This window comes from Montipora capricornis, chromosome 3, assembly GCF_036669925.1.
Source record: "Montipora capricornis isolate CH-2021 chromosome 3, ASM3666992v2, whole genome shotgun sequence".
Classification (NCBI taxonomy): Eukaryota; Metazoa; Cnidaria; class Anthozoa; order Scleractinia; family Acroporidae; genus Montipora; species Montipora capricornis.
This window is the reverse complement of record NC_090885.1, coordinates 45903189-45921777: the sequence shown is the minus strand read 5'-3', so window position 1 is coordinate 45921777 and position 18589 is coordinate 45903189. Positions and strand designations below refer to the sequence as shown.

General features: G+C 39.0%; 1 protein-coding gene across 2 annotated transcripts in view; it reads left to right on the top strand.

The window, feature by feature from the left end:
• Nucleotides 1-18589, top strand: part of LOC138043275 (protein FRA10AC1-like) — a 119662-nt gene that overhangs the window by 63711 nt on the left and 37362 nt on the right. The window contains exons 10-11 of one of the 2 annotated variants that reach the window (XM_068889467.1): nt 3072-3130; nt 18577-18589. The exon at nt 18577-18589 is cut by the window's right edge and continues 42 nt beyond it. In XM_068889467.1, coding sequence (XP_068745568.1) covers nt 3072-3130; nt 18577-18589 — 72 coding nt within the window. The remainder of the gene's footprint in view (nt 1-3071; nt 3131-18576) is intronic. The other variant, XM_068889468.1, reaches the window with a different exon arrangement.

Sequence of the window (18589 nt, the reverse complement as noted above, 5' to 3'; positions counted from 1 at the left end):
CAGAGATAAAGTGGAATAATTAAAGTACATCAGAAAAACACTTCTTTGACCTTGAACTGACAAAGTTCTTTTTTGTGCCTTCTAGTTTTAGGGTGATTCCTATTTGCTGGCTATTGACAGTTGCCTCTGAAATGGCTTTTGTCCTTTTCCATTCGCTCGCTGAGGGTGTGCTCATTTTCTTTTATAACGCGTGCGGTGCAAGAAAAATTCATTGCCATACTGGTAAATTCCAAAGTAAATTTTCACTCAAAAAACCGATATCATACTCATCGCTTCATGATTCATGTGATATCGGTTTTTAGCGTAAAATTTACAGTGGAATTCACTACTTAGGCAATGAAAATGATCTCATTATTTGAAGCAGCAACTGGAAACATCAAAGCACGGACAATTCCAAACCTTTCGCTTTCACTAACCCTACAGGCAGTAAGAATAAATAACCAGGGAGCTCCTCTTTTAGGCTTGGCTAAATCTACATGTATTTTAGTAGTAGTGAAGAAAGTCTGAAAAAAATCTCAAGTGGTCAGGTCACCGTTGGCTTGATAGCTTAGTTGATGGAGAAGTGCAGTGCAAATCCATGGGCATGGGTTTGAGCTCTGTTCAACCCTGGATATTTTTCAGGCTTTCGTTGCCACTGCTTAAGTTGCTGCTTAACTGGGATGAATCACACTTAAAAGGACTTATAGCTAGCTCCTTCAAAGTCTGTTACCATGAGTGAGAACTAGGATTAAACTGATTTAGAGTGGGAAAAGCCAAACATAGAAAAAAAGAAGCAAACAAATGTGAAACGGAAACCTGAAAAGCACGCAGAAAAGGAAAAACTGATTGTTATTATTTTGTCGACCTTTGAGGGGGTTATAATTGTACATGTGTATCATTCGGATATTTGCATATAAGTGGCTGCTATACAATTACAAATATTGAAAGATAATTTTCATGTATCTAGGGTACCTTACTTAAGACTTGCACTCATGATATCTTGTAATCAAAACTGCTAGCCTCAGCTGTTAAGAGTTTCCCCATGGGCTGGTGAAATGGGCTCATAGATTGGACAAATTTATATTGTTATCTTTTCAAAGACACTTTTACAGAAAACCATCCATCTCACCTAACACTGTCAGTTGATGCTGTCAACAGTGTTTGTCAACAGCACTGGTCATTAGTACCATTCACATAGAACGTAGGGGAAAAGGCAAAACGAATGATGAATTTGACTTGATTTACTTTCATTGTTAATTTCAGTTTACAGTGTCCCCAATTAGCGCTCTAGCGCTAGAACGACTAGACACTTAAATAAAGTTCCTTTCCTTTCCTTTCCTTTCCTTTTTAATTGATTAATGAGTCAATTATTTTCCTAATTACGGTCAAACCTCTATTATCCACACCTTGATTATCCGGACTTGCTTCTCTGGTCCCATTTTCTTTTGCAGATTAAATTAGTCATATTTTATGATCCACATCAAAACGTTTTTCCTTCAAATTATGAGATGAAATTCTGTTTCAAACTGGATTTTTCCACTTCAAAACACACATCTGTATGTGTTTTATGCTCACATGTGCCATAACTAATGCAGTCCATTTCACTGAGGTCTGATTGAGTCAGATTTGCTGCGTTGCTAAGAGAAATTCCATACTCCATTAGCTCAATCAGTGTGGTTTGAATTCGTATCAAAATTAAGTCATCATTGCCACAAAACGTAAGTACTCTATTCTTTCCACAAAAGGTAAACAGTCAATTATTTTTCATGAGGAAGCAGCAGATCTGCAATAGCCATGAAATCATGAAGTTCGCTGACAACTCGGAGGGCGGTGAAGGACAAGAACAAAAATCATTGAAAGTTGCACATAACAAACAGCTTGATAAAGCCCTCTACGCATGGTTTATTCAGCAAAGATCAGTTTTGTTTTTGGTGCATTAATATTCATATTTTCAATTATCCGGATAATTGTCCGGATAGTTGAGGTTTGACTGTACCATCGTAAATGGTTTGAACCCAGGAGTCATATCATAATTGAGCAAAGTACGATCGTCCAGGTGAGACACAAATACCATGGTGATGGCAAGGAATTAGAGACTGTAGACAAGGCTAAGATTCTAGGCATGACAATTTCTTGTAATCTAAAGTGGAATAACCATGTACGTGTAAATGGATCCATCAAAACAGCAAATAAATGGCTTTACTTTCTTGTCCACCTAAGTAGGCATTCTGCCAGAAGATATAGTTAATTTCTATTGCACAACAATACGACCTGTTATGGAATACAGCGCGCAGATATTCCATCATGCGTTGGCCGCGTATCTTATTGACGATATTGAAAGGGTGCAAAGGCGCACGCTATTCTTTATCTCCCCGGAACTTTTCCTATCCATAGGCATGGTTTTGCATCACTTTTCGACAGAGTGTGTTAAGTTATGTGATAGTCTCCAATCCCTTAAGGCACCATGCGGCTTACAATACGAGACGCCAGCGTGGTTTTAATAACCTACCGGTTGTGCACCGATGGTTGCAAGCATTCGTATATTCCAGCTATGTGCACGCATGCAAATCTAGGGCTTTAGCTAAGATAATATTTTTATATTTAGTTTGTTGTTTTGTTATCATGATAGCGGTATATTGATATTATATATATATATCTATGGCCTCTCCTTGCTTATAATTTTTTTTTTTGTTATTTGTACAACTTTTTTTTAACTATCTATTTATCTCCATCTAGTCCTGAAGTCCTCCTCAGGATTACACTCACCCGAACAATCATACTTTACTTATTAATTCCCAATTCGCATTTGTCTTGTGATGTAGTCCCTTCTACCACATTGTCAGACAAATGGTAATTAGTTTATAATTATGACGATGAACAACCACTACCTTTACAGGTGTATTTTGGATGAAAGATTGAAATGAATCTAGTAAGAGTGGTTGTATTTAGTTACATCAAAATTTCAGGAACTTTTTGCATGTTTTTTTGATGAAATGTTGGACTCAGTTTTATCCATGTCTGTCAAGAAAACAAAAATAAGAACCCGTGGAAAAAGAATGAACGTTGCCCACAAGATAATTTTTTCTTTTCAGGTCATTTTGTGTGTGGCGATAAGAGATGTGCACAAACAGAGGGACTCTGCAGTTGGGAGGTAACTGTTATGAAATTTAGTGACACTTTCATCAAAGGTGTGGTCTAGTGTCAGTGCAGAAAGAGATACTGTACTGATCATATGATGATATTAACAGGACCCTTTCAACATCTCTCTCTCTCTCTCTCTCTCTCTCTCTCTCTCTCGACCTAGTTCCTTCCAGAACACTGGGATCAATTCTCAACCTTTTTTGAGGCTTTAACTACATGTACTGTAACCTCACACTGGCAGCCTCTAAACTACTAAGTTATATTGGGAAAATACCACGCCCACTGTCTGATAATAGCTAAATTGTAACGCAACACATGCCAAAGTGTGACATTTATTTAGTGAATGAATGATAACCAGAGATAACGAACACATGTTAATGAAACAAAGGATAATTATGAGCTTTAGTGGTTGTGTCATGATAGTTGATGAGATAAGGGTAACCCGTGTTATTGTATTTTGATATTGCATAAACGTATTGATGGAAAGGCTTTTAAGCCAGATTGAAAATAAAATAAAAACGCATATGTTAGCCAGAAAGATACAGTCCTTTTGATCAGGAACCAGCGCCGGGAGATATTCCTGCACGCTTGGTCCTACAAGCCGAATACATTTTGACTCCAGAAGAAGTGGCAGAGCTTGTAAAAGCAAAAGGAAAGACGAGGTGGACATGAGACCAAAATTCTTCCCGAAGCAAAGGAGATTGTTGCATCTGGACAAATGTACACCAGAAGCAAGACCGAGATTTACGAAAATTGAAGGGAAGTCTGGAGGAACAGTTAACCATGGAGCCTTAAACAGCTAGATGAAGAGATTTTGAATGGCCTCGTAAGCGTGGAGGTCATAACCGACAAGGACGTTGCAGAGGAAGGTCGTACTGCTGGCGATATGAAAGGAGAAATAAGCACAACAATTACTTCCTTGAATTTGGGTTGTGTGTAGTTTTTATAGTACAGTAAGAGCTACTCTATTGGTATTATCATGGCAATGTGAAAAACAGGAATACATTAGTTAAATGAAAAGCGTTTGTTAATACTGTGGGGATTAAGGGTGCCGATTTGGAAGATGAATTTTTGTTCCAGATTCTTGTGGCTTTCCGTCGTATCTTGATGTAGGAAAAGGCCGCAGATAGCCATGTTTTGTTTGGAGTGGTTAGGGAGATTAAAATGACGATCAACTAGTTTAGATGCATCTTTGTCATTCTTCTGAACATCGCTCAAGTTAGACCTTAGACCCAGGACTGGTTGTTGATTGGATCGCAAGCTCAAGCCAGGTCAGACACTTACACTCACACCTTAACGAGGCTTCATTTTTCGCGCTCTTTCTGTGGCTCGACGTGGCTACACAGTCATGCTACGTCAGCAAAAGCTCTTGACAGTCGATGCTTTTTGTGTTCAGGTACGGTTCGGAAAATATATTTTTCTTGCATTTTTTGCTGGTTTCAATCCAGGTTTAACATAATATAGCTGTAGTTATTCAAGTCAAGCATTGGAGGGATATAAACTTAAAGCTGAGTGTTTATTTTTAATTTGTTTAGGGCTGCTTTTTGCTCTGAATTGCAGTTTTTGGTATGTCTTAAGATTTTTAGGTTCGAATCTCCTAAGGTTGCAAGATGCCTGGACGGCTTATGTCAGAAGAACAGAAACGAAAGAAGAGAGAAAGAGAATGAGAACGACAAAATGCTCACTAGTAATACAAATGTAGCTTAAAGTTGGTGGAAGAAGTTACTCCACAAATTCTTTTCTTGGACGCTAAACCATTTGTTATTTCTACGGATGAGTTATTTCAAGTGGATGCATATTTCTAAAACGTGGTTTAGTCGTTTTGCTGTTTCGCTTGCTGAGGATTTGCTTGTTTTCTTTTAAAACTCTTGCGATTCAAGACAAATTAAATGCCTAACTGGTGAATTCTGTGGAAAAACTGATATCACACTCATCCCTTCATGATTCATGCGATCAGACGGTTTTTCAGGCAGCAAAGAAAATGTTACATAACTAAGCAATATCCGGGAAAACCAAAAGGCGGAGAGTTCCAAAGCCTTTTATTTTCACTAATCCTACAGCTAGTAAGAATAAACAAGCCGGGAGCTCTGCTTTTAGGCTTGGCTTAATCTATATATTGTATTCCAGTTTTTCATGTTGCTATGTTTCCACCAATAGTGTAGTTCCTACTCTACTATAGAAACTACACACAATCCATAATTCCTCGATTCGTGCTTACGAAGGGCTAATGCTTGAAGCGTCAGCTTTTACAATCCCTGTACGGTGGTCAGTTTACATTATCAACTTTGTTGATAAAACTAAATTTTTTTGTACTACTTCCCCTCTGATGCAGCGCCACAGTTTCTTTAGAAACAACTCCCTTAATTGCTTCTTTGGATGACCTTCTGAGGCCTAAACGTTTAAGTGGTCATCATCAAGAGCACAAGAGAGCACTAATGCTAGTGAAAGTGCGCAAGTTACTTCAGCCACTTTTCAACCTAGTATGCGTTTCAGGCTTCCAAAATTAGAGGCAAAGGGGTTTAATGGCAAATTCGAGGAGTGTGAAGAATTCTGGGACTGCTATGAAATTTTCATCCACTCGAATACGGCCCTTTCGAATGTTGATAAATTTTCATATCTTTGTGATCTCTTTGGTGGAGCCGCAAAATGAGCCGTTGCCGGACTTGCCCAATGTTTCTGCTCGTCTCATTTTTTCTATGCCTAGATATTGTCACATCACTCCACTTCTCTTTGATTAACACTGGTTGCCAGTGACCCTGCGAATTGTCTTTAAGATCTTATTGTTGGTTTATAAAGTACTTCATCAATTAGCTCCAAGCTATTTAGCTGATCTTATCCCAGTGATGCGAGAAAAGAAGCATCATAATTGGAAAATGAAGGATCTGTTTAAGGAACTTTTGACTGAATATGAATTGAAGGAAGAATATTGTGTCGCAACTATGCACGGGATAAAGACAAGGGGGAATGAACAGGGATAGGATTGACCTCTGCAAGCGCCTTACTGGTGAAAACGAACAATTTTTGCATATTGTAATGGTGGGCATTGGCCCTGTAGTTGTGAGTGTTAGGGTGCTGTTTCAAGAGTTGTGCAAATAAGGCTGACTGGGATGACGAGTGAAAGGATGAGGAGAGGAAACGTTGGATTGGGTGGTTGGACGATCTAAGAACCGCAAAGGAGGTCTCTGTTCCCAGATCTGTGTATCGCATGTATCAAGGTCATGTCAATTGTTCCCTGCATGGGTTTGCTGACGCCAGTATCAAGGCATTTTGTGGTTTATTTCGTGTGTGAGGCCTATGGTGCTGTCCATGTGACGCTGCTGACTCACCACAGATGACCATTAAGATATCCCATTAGCTTTTGTTATCGTGTGATCAAATTCTAACACTAGAACAAAGACTGGAGCAATTTGATTTTAATTAGTGCAATGAACAGATGTCATATTTGAAAGTTATTTACCGATCATAAGAGTCATACAGGATGCGGTGTCTTTGCTGTCACAAAGGAAAAAACACTGCCACAGTGCAGACCATCATAAAATCAGTATGGAATCAAAACTAAAAGCCTTTGACTGGAGGTCAGTTATCTCGACTGATCCAGAAGAAAGTGTCCAGCTGCTAAACTCGAGGTTGTATGCAATGTTGCACGAGAGCTTTCCACTAATCCGTGTCAAGGTGTCACCAAGAGACCCTCCTTACATGTCCCCCATTGTTAAACACCTTTGTAATATCAGAAATCGTACTGCACACCGAGGTAGCCATGTGGAAAACCTGATTCTCCAGGAGAAAATCAGGGAGAAGCATAGTAGAGGTTCCAGAGGATGGCGGGAAACTGCTGACCGAATTATGGGGAGAAAATCACAGGGAACACTTGTTAGTTCAGTATTATCTCCAGATGTCATCAACGTACAATGTATATTTTCAGTCCATCAATATGGATTGCACCTATGAAGCTCCTGAGCCTCTTAAAATACCTGTTGGAACTCGTATTCCAGTTGTGGATGAAAATGCTGTTAGAAAACTGTTAACACACCAGAAGAGAACTGGATCTGGACCGGATGAGTTTCCATATTGGTTCTGGCGTGATTATTCCCATCATCTTGCACCTGTGATTATGGCAATCTTCAACAGTTCATTAATTCATCAAGCTGTTCCAACATTGTGGAAACTAGCAAATGTTTCACCCATTCCCAAAGAATCCCCTCTAACGGAGTGTAATCAGCTGCGACCAATCTCATTAGCTACCGGTAATATCATAATGAGGATCTTTGAGCGGCTTGTTTGCAAACAAGAACTGTCTCCTGTGCTTAAGGATGAGATCGGCCCAGACCAGTTTGGAAGGCCGCAGTACATCTATGGCTCTAATCAAGTGTCAACATTATTGGCTAGATTGGCCGCACAAAGATGCAGATTTTGTCCGGGTCCTATCATTTAACTTTAGTAAAGCTTTTGATTGTTTCCCATCGAGTCTTGTGTGACACTTAAGTCATATGACATTAACCCATATATCATCAACTGGGTGATCAGCTTCCTGTGTGACCGCCAACAAAGAGTCGTGGTGGATGGTGTTGTAACAGAGTTCCTCAATATTAACAAAGGTGTCCCACAGGGGACTGTTCTTGGTCCCATTCTATTTTCCATCATGGTGAACGACATCAAGCCTGTAAGTTCAAGTTCACTACTGATTAAATATGCTGATGACATCACAGTTAGTGTACCTATTAGGTCAAGCCCAGGTCAGATTGACCCATCACATCAAGAAGTTTGCAGCATCAAACTCTGGGCAGAGGACAGCAAGATGATGTTAAATTTCAAGAAGACCTTTGAAATGGTAGTAAGAGGGAAGACCAGGAAAACTTCTCCAGGTGACATTGATGGGACAGCTCAAATTGTTAGGAGTAACATTTAATGAAGACCTGTGCAACTGGGATACTCAATTTGAGCATATGCTTGGCAAGGCCAATTCTAGACTTTACATTTTGAGGGTCTGCAAGTACTTTGGCTACTCCTTATCGGGGTTGACTGTGTTATTTGATAGCGTCATAATGTCATCATTTTTATATGCATTAGAAGTATGAGCCTGTGCCCACCAGGGCAAATACATTGCACAGATTGATTGTAGGCGTGCTCTGCGATATGGATATACCTCCAAGTACACCCCAATGACCAGCAACATCGTTTTAAGAGATAGGCAGTTATGCAACAACATCATAACCGATGCGGCTCATCCTCTCTATGACCTTCTTCCTCCACAAAGATCACGTTTTTTAAGAAGCATGGGCCATGATTTTATTTTGCCGTACATGTGAGAACCGAGAGGGTCAAGGGATCCTTTATTAACAGCTGCCTAGTTAACTTTGTTTAAGTCAATTTTAATTGTATAGTAGTATAGAATATTAGTATAGAATATTATTCTTATTGTAAACTCACACGTTTGTCTGTGGGGATGTTTTTTAATAATAAATTTACTTACTTACTTACTTACTTTACTAACGAGGGTGCAAAGGAAATCTGAAGTCATGTACAGCAAATAGAGGCATTAGCAGAAAGAATGTTCAGGAGCTCCCTATGACAGCAGATGCTTCATTCATTTGTTGTGCCTAATAAATACGTTGATCCCAACGCAAAAGGGAACATAAATTGAGTGTATTAATATAAATCTTAGGTATTAATATGGAATTTAGGCTATAATACTGCATGGTTGGAGTTTTAATTTCTTTCTTTGCTGGCCTCTTCTTGTGCCACTTTATTGGCTGGGCAGCTTTAGGCTTTGGGCGACAAACCTTTTGCAAGTGTTTAACTTTTTTTCAGACATTGCACTGCATTGATCTGGATTGGGTTTTCCTTCATTCCTTGTGACAGCAACCTCGCTTCTTGTATGGCTGTATCTGCACCTCATGCAATTTTGATCATCTTTGCTCAATCCAGGGCGTCTTTTGGTGGGTGCAGGGATGGTGCAGTGGTGAGAGCACTTGCCTCCCATCAATGTGGCCCGTGCAGTGGTGAGAGCACTTACCTCCCACCAGTGTGGCCCGGGTTGATTCCCAGACTCGGCGTCATATGTGGGTTGAGTTTGTTGGTTATCTACCCTGCACCGAGAGGTTTTCTCCGGGTACTCCGGTTTCCCCTCTCCTCAAACACCAACATTTGACTTGATTTGCTTTCATTGTAAATTTCAGTTTACAGTTTCCCCAATTAGTGCTCCAGTGCTAGAATGATTAGACACTTAAAAAAAGTTCCTTTCCTTTTTTCCTTTTTCTTGTTGGAGGAGTTTCTGCTTCAAAAATATGGGCAGAACATTTCTTGACAATTTGTTCCTGTATTATCTCCTCCTCTAGAGTGCCGAAGTTGCATGATCTTGCCAGCTCTCTGAGGCCTGTCAGGTATGTGTCTATCGACTCGTCTGCATGCAGTGCAGCATCATAGTTCTCTGAATCGCATCTTCCTTCTTTCGTAGATCTGAAGGAATGGCATAAATTTCAAATGCGCTCACCCAGTGTTTCCATTCTCTGTATAGACCTGCTGCATCAATGTTGAATGCGGAGGGTGTGCCCATGCACACCCATTCCATTACTGATTCCATTACTCATGGAATTTCTGCCGGTTCTGGCTGTTATGGATTTTCTGTTCGGTTTGGCAGATCTGCAGTTACAAATTCTTGCTCATTGCCAATGTGTGGTGTTGTTATAAGTGAAGACACACAGTCTTCTATTGCTTCCTATGTAATGTCCTTTATTCACTGAACGATTATCTTATATTGTAACACAAAGAGTATTCTACTTAGTATTGTTTGTGTTGCCAGTATAGTTATTAAAACTAATTTACCAAATTGGTAGAAAGGCTCCCGAGGGGAAGGGAGATGTTCAGTTAGATAGATAGATAGATGTTTATTAAAAATACGTTAATAGCAGCTAGAAGCTGAATTGCAAATTATATAATAAAACTAAACAATAACATCTAAGAAAGGACTATTTTACATGTATAATTATAATAAATGTCAGTTAAAATGTCTTGTGCTTGCTGGAATGAAAGTATCTCTGAACCAGTTTGTTTTAAAGGAAACTCGAAATGGTCTGCGTCGTCGTAATTCCATGAGTTGATCTCAGTTATCGAAAGGCAATAAGTGATGGGTTAGGCTGTTAAAAAATTTTAAGCAAAGATCTTCTCTCCGATCCTTTAGAGTTTTCAGCCCTGCCATCTGAAGCGCTTTTCTATAATGAGTATCCTAACCGTATATATTTTCAAGGCTCTCTTTTGAACACGTTCTAAACTTGAGCTCAAATAATTGGGGAGACTATAATGGTAGACCTGACATCCATAAAGTAAGACAGATTGAATACAAGCAACATAAAATTTTGCTAATTCTGATGATAGTACATTAGCTCGCTTTAACTGAGTTAAAAAGTAAAGGCGCTTAACGGCCTTTTTACTTGTCTCAGCAACGTGATTGTTCCACTTAAGATTGTCTTGGAAATACACACCCAGTAATTTCACGACCCAAACAGAGCTAACCTTAGAGCCATTAATTTCTATAAGGTCGTAAGAAGTTGTGCCTGTGGTAAATTAACTATGGTTGACGTGCATGGAATTGAAGGGAGGTTTTAATAGGTCTGGAGCAAGGACAGTAACATCATAATTGCGAGGTCTTCTGAATTTTTATCTAAAGGAGGTACAAGATGTTCTATAAATAAATCCTTTTTCAAGTTTCCAGTTCCATAACATCTTTCATTTCGAAAATACACCATTTTGATATTCTGAATTGTCACCTTGCATGATACCAAGCTATTTGGTTGAAAAAAAAAGTATATCCCTATGAATCTCACTTGTTTGAGCCTTTCAAGTACATTAGATGAGTTCCTACACAATCAGAGCACGGGAATTAAGCGGTCATCGCAAAGTGAACTCTAGATGTTTTCCTCCTTCGCATTATGTTCTTTCTTCAAAAGTCTTTTTACATTAAATTCGCGTTAATTTAATTCATGTTAATTTCCAATACCTTAATTTCACGGAACGTTAGTTTGCTACAATAAGGTAATTGTTGGATTTTGTTGTCGTCACACTCGGTCAGCCTTTAAATAACTGTTATCTTTTACTCTCCGTTGGCTAATCTAACAATCTCAACATAAAGAGAGAAAACATGTTACAAAGATGTGTACTCCGTATAACTCCTTTACTGGTTATTGACCTCTATGTTTGGTGGCTCTCAATGGAGCCATTGTCATTGGGTAGCTTTGAGGTAGCTGGTTTCCCGGATCTTTTCAGAAGGATTGACTCTACAACACTGTTTCACATAATGGAAATGTTAACGAGGTGCATTCTTTAATGTGCCGTAATAGGTTACCATAACAAGGAACCATCTAAAAGTGTCTTTGTACAGCCCCACTGGACAGTGTGAGTATCGACGGCTTGAAAGTTTATGGAAGAGACCATGTATCGGACAATCAATGTTTTATTCACTATGATATAATTATTCAATCTGAAATGAACAAAATTACATAACAATCAAGGAGGCATTCGAATAGGCTGAAATCTCTAAACAAATGAAGAGAAAAAAATCAAAGTAACTAAACTTACTTCTGTGGCGGGTTTCCACAAATTACAAGCTTTTGAAACTGAACTTGATGGCTTAACACTGCTGAAACTAGTTGATTTAAACTACTGAAACTGGTTAGCGACTGCCTCACATCCTTTCAAAAACGTGCTATTAGCAGAACTGAAACTTAATCCTTTGTGACTCAAATGAATTCTCTTAAATTTTTAAAAAAACTTTGTGCATTTCCGGTAATAATTAATCAGTTCTGTGATGGTAACATTTCCTCCATGCAGATGAAGGAAGTGTTCTTCATCCTTCAGCTGGCTCCACTACTGCTATCTTCTGCTATCTTTTTCAAATCCAAGCACTGTCACTACAACTACGAGAAAACATGAGGTTACTTCACTGCCCAAATGAAACGGCGCGCTACTGGAATAAGAAAGCTGACAATTCAACGAAATCCCAGGGCAGGTTGGACTGAACAAGTTAGCCACAGAACACGTTAACTACTTATTTTTTTTCCAACTATAAAGGGTCAGCAATGAAACATATTGAAAGTAGAAGACAGCATGAGAAAATAAATTACCTCAGTGTTTGTGGCCTCCATTATGCCATTCAGATTGAAGATACACGAAGCAGTATATCCCTGTTATCTTAGATATGTTTCCGCTAACCGACCAATAGAGCTTGTGAAGAATTGTTTTGAGGTTTCTCCATCGTTCAAAAGCTTTGGGCAGGTCGATGGTTTGAGTGTATTTACAACTAACAAACAAGTAATTATTATTATAGTGGTCAACTTCACTGTATTTGCATAATCTAACGGCATGTGATGTCACACAAACACTACATTGGAAGCATTTCATGAGATATTAAGGAAATACTTTGTCAGAGGTAATGATAATCGGTATGAAGACAACATTCTTTGTCATGTAAGAAGCTGTTTTTTGTCTTTAACTTGAGGACTCTGATAAAACTTGCATTTAGTTGCTTTTGTACTCTTGTGTGGGGATTGGGTGTGGCACAAACATCCTGTGTAATAGTTATGAATGTGTAATTCAGCCTTCACAGGCTACCATTTATTCAGTCAATAAACTATCTATCAATCTATCTATCTATCTACTATCTATCTATCTGTTCAAACCAGTGGAGATAATGCAAGTACAGGCCTTGCAACATTCTTCTGTAAACAGGTAGCCTGACATTGAAAGCTTTGACCTCAACATTGTTAATTAGTCCTGAAAAGCCCCGAGGAAAGAGACATAGGTTAAATTCAGTTGGTCCTCCACTTCTTGGCGCAGAGTTTCCCAGGGAATTTTGTAATCCGAGTCCCAGTCAGTAACATCTTCAACCTCAGACTTGGTGACGATGTCCAAATGCGAGTCTTTTTCTTCCTCTTCCCCTTTGTCTTTGTTTAGTTCCTCATCTTCACTTCTCTCTTCCGAGGGAGCAAGGGTGATACTTCCTGAAATCCCTCTGCCATTGTTGTGCTCTCGTGAGGGCCTCAATTGTACATGTGTAAGTTTGAATAAACAGTTTGTGGCAGTAGCAGCAGAAATAAGCCATGCACTCCAAATGAGCATCGCAAGCTTGACATCTGTCCACGGTAAATTTTAGGCAAAAAACCAATATCGCATGAAACACCAAGCGTTGAGTGCAATATTGGTTTTTCAAATGAAATTCACTTTCGAATTCACCAGTAGTTAGGCAATGAATTTCCCTTGAATCTCACAAGGTTTAAGAGAAAACATGCAAATGCTCAGCAAGCGAACAGACCATTGTCAACTGTCAAAGTCAGCGAATAGGAATCACGCTAAAATTAGAAATCATTGACGAACCAGCTCGTGCCGTGACGGATCATCTTTGTCGATTCAAGGTCAAAAAAAGAGTTTTGTTGTAAAACATCATTTACATTTTGATGTATTTCATTTATACACACTAGCTAGGCTTGGAACCAGAATCGGCAAGAAAGGACAAACTTCAAACAAGATCTCCAACAAATTGCCGGGCTGTACTTGCTCTAAACAAACTCCTGAGACACAAGCTAGTGGTATTTTTCCTCACTTTTGTGAGAAATCATTGTGATTAGTAAAAAAGTTTTGTTCGCTCGCATGTTAAAGCCAAACAAACAAACAAACAAATCAATTATTTCTCTTTGTCCATAAAGAGTACAGGTGATTGTTATTTAATTCCAGTTGAGAATAAAATTTCGAGTTTCATTCCTGAACAAAGGAAAAAACAATTAAGCCACTTTTTATAAATATATGCATCCACTTGAAATAACTAATCCAGAAAAATAAAAAATGGTTTAGTGTCCAAGAAAGAGATTTGTGGAGTAACTTATTTACCACATGCCTTGGTTTCCTTTGTTCTTTCAGGGGATTATATTTAATATTCCCCACCAATGAAAAACTGTCTGAAAAGCTGGTGGTGGCTTTTGATTGTCACAGGGGAGTGCGGGGCTGAGTTATTCCCCTGCAGTTATTCCCCTCAAAACATCAAAAACACTACAATATTGCTGCACCAAATAACACTTTATTGAACCATTTAATAACATTATCTGAATTCTTTTTATACAAGTTTCATTTCGTGTTAAGTACAACTCTGCAGTTAGCAAACGTAAACAGGAAGACCGAGAAAAAGTCTGTTCTATCCAGGAGGAACGAAAGGTATTGATCAAAGCCATGATGAAAGCCTGTGAGGAACATGGTTTAAGCAATGCCAAGTTAAAGGTCGATTTTTGTTTGTAAACAATGAAAGATACGACTCTAAAAGTATTCCCGGGTACCTTAAGCAAACTCAAACCAAGTATTATAAATACGGCTTTACAATAGAAGTAAAATGCATATTTATCAATTATCGATGATCTGGAGTTCCAAGAAATAAAATCGAACACAAATATAATGTCATGTTTGTTTTCAGTGACAGTTGAATTCAGGGAAGTGTGACCGGGAACACTGTCGGCGGTTCAAGCACTCACAAATAAATATTTTTTTCTCTGCGATAAACCAGACATATTATCAAGATTAACACGCCATTGCAAAGCTGAAAGAGAGTGCATTTATTTCAAGAGACGACTTTGAAGTCGAAAGACGATACGCAACGAACAAAAACCAGCCGTGTTTTACTCACTGCTTGCTGTTTTATAATTCGTGCAACAAATTAACACAACCAGTGCATCCAGTTCCTCTCATCTAAATGCAGCTTTTGCTTCAAAACATTCAAATAGACATTTTAGGGCGAAGATAGTAAACGTGTTATCCCCTAATGACGATGTTGTAATCTTTGACATTTTAAATAAGCGACTCGCTAGAAATGAAATATGAAGATGGACTTTGATCCTTGGTAATAGTGAAACTTGGTATTTTGACTGCATGCTCTTCTTTTGCTTTCTTGAGGACAATGAATCACTATTTGTCCGGTTCCAGCTTGATGGCTGCCACGACTCGATATGGTAACATACAATCAAAACCCCTTCCAAACAACAAAATCAAAGAAAAAAGGAGCAAAGAACGACAACGAATATATAGTTAATTTGATTCTGAACGCCACAGGATATTTGTTTCACTAAAGCGACCACGGATGGCTTTGATTGTGTAAGATATTCACACCCACACACTCCTTTGAAAAAGTTGGCAAACGTTTTCAAAAATTTTGGCATGCTGTCACGCATGCACCACCGGTGACACTGCTCCTTTAAAAAGACAAACAAACAAGTGCTTAGTAGCCAAGCTTTAAATGTTGGGAGGAGTCTGGGCCAGGGCCTGGCCAAAGCACGCGGTGATGCAATCATTTCAGTTTTTATTTCATTAAGAGACTGAAAAGAATTAAGGGAAGCATTTAATTGTCTAAGAACAAAAAAGTTTTCAATTTATCTGCTGCAAGAAACACACTGTTCTGACAACACAACTACAACTTGGTCATTCGAATGGGGCTATAAAACTCTGCTTAGCTGCTGCTCTAGCACCAGTGGTGGAGTCGCAATTGTCTTAAACAATAATTTCACCTTTCAGCTGGAAAGATGAAACCGTAAACGTCCGTGTATAAGCCGCATCCGTAGATAAGGCCCACCCCCGATTTGGAGGCGCAGATTTTGGAAAAAAATGAAAACAATACAGTGTGAAGTCTGAGTAGAATTGTATTGCTACATTCTTACCTTGGAATTTACACCATCTTTAACTTAAAATGCTCTTTCGATCCGATTTTTTCAAGATTATTACTTCGAAAGACGCCATAAACTTGAAATTTCTTCGGCATTAAAAAGACAAACAAATAAGTGCTTAGTAGCCAAGCTTTAAGTGTTGGGAGGAGTCTGGACCAGGGCCTGGCCAAAGCACGTGCATTGATGCAATCATGTCAGTTTTTATTTCATTAATTAATATTACAATACTTCAGGACAGAAAAGGAGCATGAGCCTGATAATGCAGTCGACAAATTTGCCATGAAGGTGGTAAAAAAACAACGAAACAGTTGGGCATTTACCTCGTGAGTACTCGCAAATTTTGTGGTACTTTATTGCATTTGGCGAAAAGATATGCGTGGAAGTGACTGGCTGCAGACGTCACTGCAAACAGCTGTGAGAAGGAATGGAGATTCCTTGTACGTTGGTGTTCGAGTAATTGCTTGAAAGAACTCTTGGAGAGGAAGACTCGCTGATAAACACTCGAAGACACAAACGGCTCCTTTAGGACCTAAGCCACCGCTGAATGAAAAAGTCAATGAACTACATGTACAGCAACATGGTCTCAGTTTCTTTATGTTTATTTCTTGACATGAACTTTTATGAATATTAATTAGGTTTTTGAGAACTCCAAACACAGATGTTTCCATCGATAAGCGGCACCCTTGATTTTTGGCAATTTTGTGAAAAAAAGTGCAGCTTATACATATTCGGATCCCAAGGGCAGATTTATTATTTGTGATATCGAAACAAATGAAAAGCTTTTCACTTTGGCCACCAATTTACGCACCAAAATTAATGATGACAAACTAGCCTTTTTTGAGAGGTTCTTTAGCCACTTGCAAGATTTTCATTGTGACAATGTAAGACTTCATCTAGAAAAGGTCAAGAAAGGTGGTCTTGCCAAAACCCACACAAAAGCAGTTAATGCAGGATATCTAACCCTGACGTCCTGAGATACACATGGCGTAGAAGGAGAGCCGAAATCCATTGTAGATTAGATTTTTCTTAGTGAGTCAGAGTCTAATGTGTAATGTCATGAACACGGACATCTTGGCGGGCTTTAAAACAGATCACTCGTTGGTGATGATTCAAATTGCAATCCAAAGTAATCCAAGGGGACCAGGCTTCTCGAAATTAAACACGTCGTTTTTATCAGAGACTGAATACATAAATCAAATTAGGGCAATCATCAATTAATATATTGCAGAGGCAATTTGAAAATATGTGCAGCACCTCATTGATTTTAAGAGCAAACTGCGAAGATGCCTTGATTTCATCAACTCCCGTCATCCCAACATACGATTCACAATGGAAAACAAGATCTTCGATCAGCCATGGTCGAATAGTGGTGCCTACTCTTCATCGAGGTTGTTGTCTAAGATAGTGGATAGCTGTTCAGTTGTTATGGTAGACATCCTCGTACATGTATATATAAAGTATTAGAACACAATACAATAAAAAAGAAATGAAGACGTAAAGAAAGCCAAAGAAATATGATCTTTTAAATGATTTCAGCAGAGGCTAAAACGTCACGGCCATGTTGTTCACTGACAGTTTCACTGCAATCCCTAAAGGAAAAAGGAAAGGAGCTTTATTTAACAGTCTAGTAGATTTAGCGCTAGAGCACTAATTGGGGTCACTGGAAATTAACAATTAACACAAAAAGGCAAATGTTGGTTTTTGAGGAGAAGGGAAACCGGAGTAACCGGAGAAAACCTCTTGGTGCAGACTAGAGAACCAACAAAATCAACCCACATATGAGGCTAAGTCGAGGAATCGAACCTGGGCCACATTGGTGGGAGGCGAGTGCGCCATCCCTGCACCCTCTTAACTGTATTGACACTCAGTGTTCCGCTGAAGTTTATCTCATTGGTGAAGATGAATTTGCTGTGGTAGTGGTAGTACCACCCCTACCCCCACCACTACGACAACAACGACGACAACGCCCACACCAACCACTACCACTACTACCACTACCAATGGTACCAGGAGGGCGGGATATCAGGCCAAGGCTGTCATTGCCGCTTTTTCCTACACCTTCCTTAACTGTTTATTCACTGTCTAGTATTTCTCTTTAAGATACACGGTGAATTACGTCTACTCCAGTGCTAAATGCTAATTTTTTCAGATTGCTTTTTACATATTTAGTAACTGCTCTCATAGCTTCAATTTCTTTTAGCTCACCCAGCTCTTTCAATATTGTTTGGCATGGGCATAATCACTAATTGGTCTCTCAATGACATATCCATGTCCATATCCATAGTGACAACCAAGGCTGCAGCCTGGGACTGAATACCAGGCCTCTTGTGAAGCTTTGTTGAATCAAATGTTGATGATGTTTTGAAACCAATAGACCATTTTACAGTTGTAGCCAAATTACCTGGCCTATTAGAATGGAAGGGGGCTGCCGGTGACCCTGCTTTGATACAAGCCTTTGTGTTTGTCAATGTAGACTAATTAGAATTACAACAACACCATTTTCATGAGAAAAGCAGTGAGGTCTGTATCAATACAAGGTCACTGGCAGCCTCGCAGCCAAGAGCAAACAACTGTAAAATGGCCTATTGCCCACCCCAGCAGTCAACATCGTTCAACATCATTCAACAAAATTGAATGAATGTTGAAGGAAATGTTGAAGCCTTAAACACAATAATTAAGGAGATAGTTATTGCATCTGCTGCTAGTACTTATGCTTGTGACTTGTGCAAACCAGCTTTTAATTGTGACTTAATAATTCTCTTTAAAGGTCAATTTTGCTT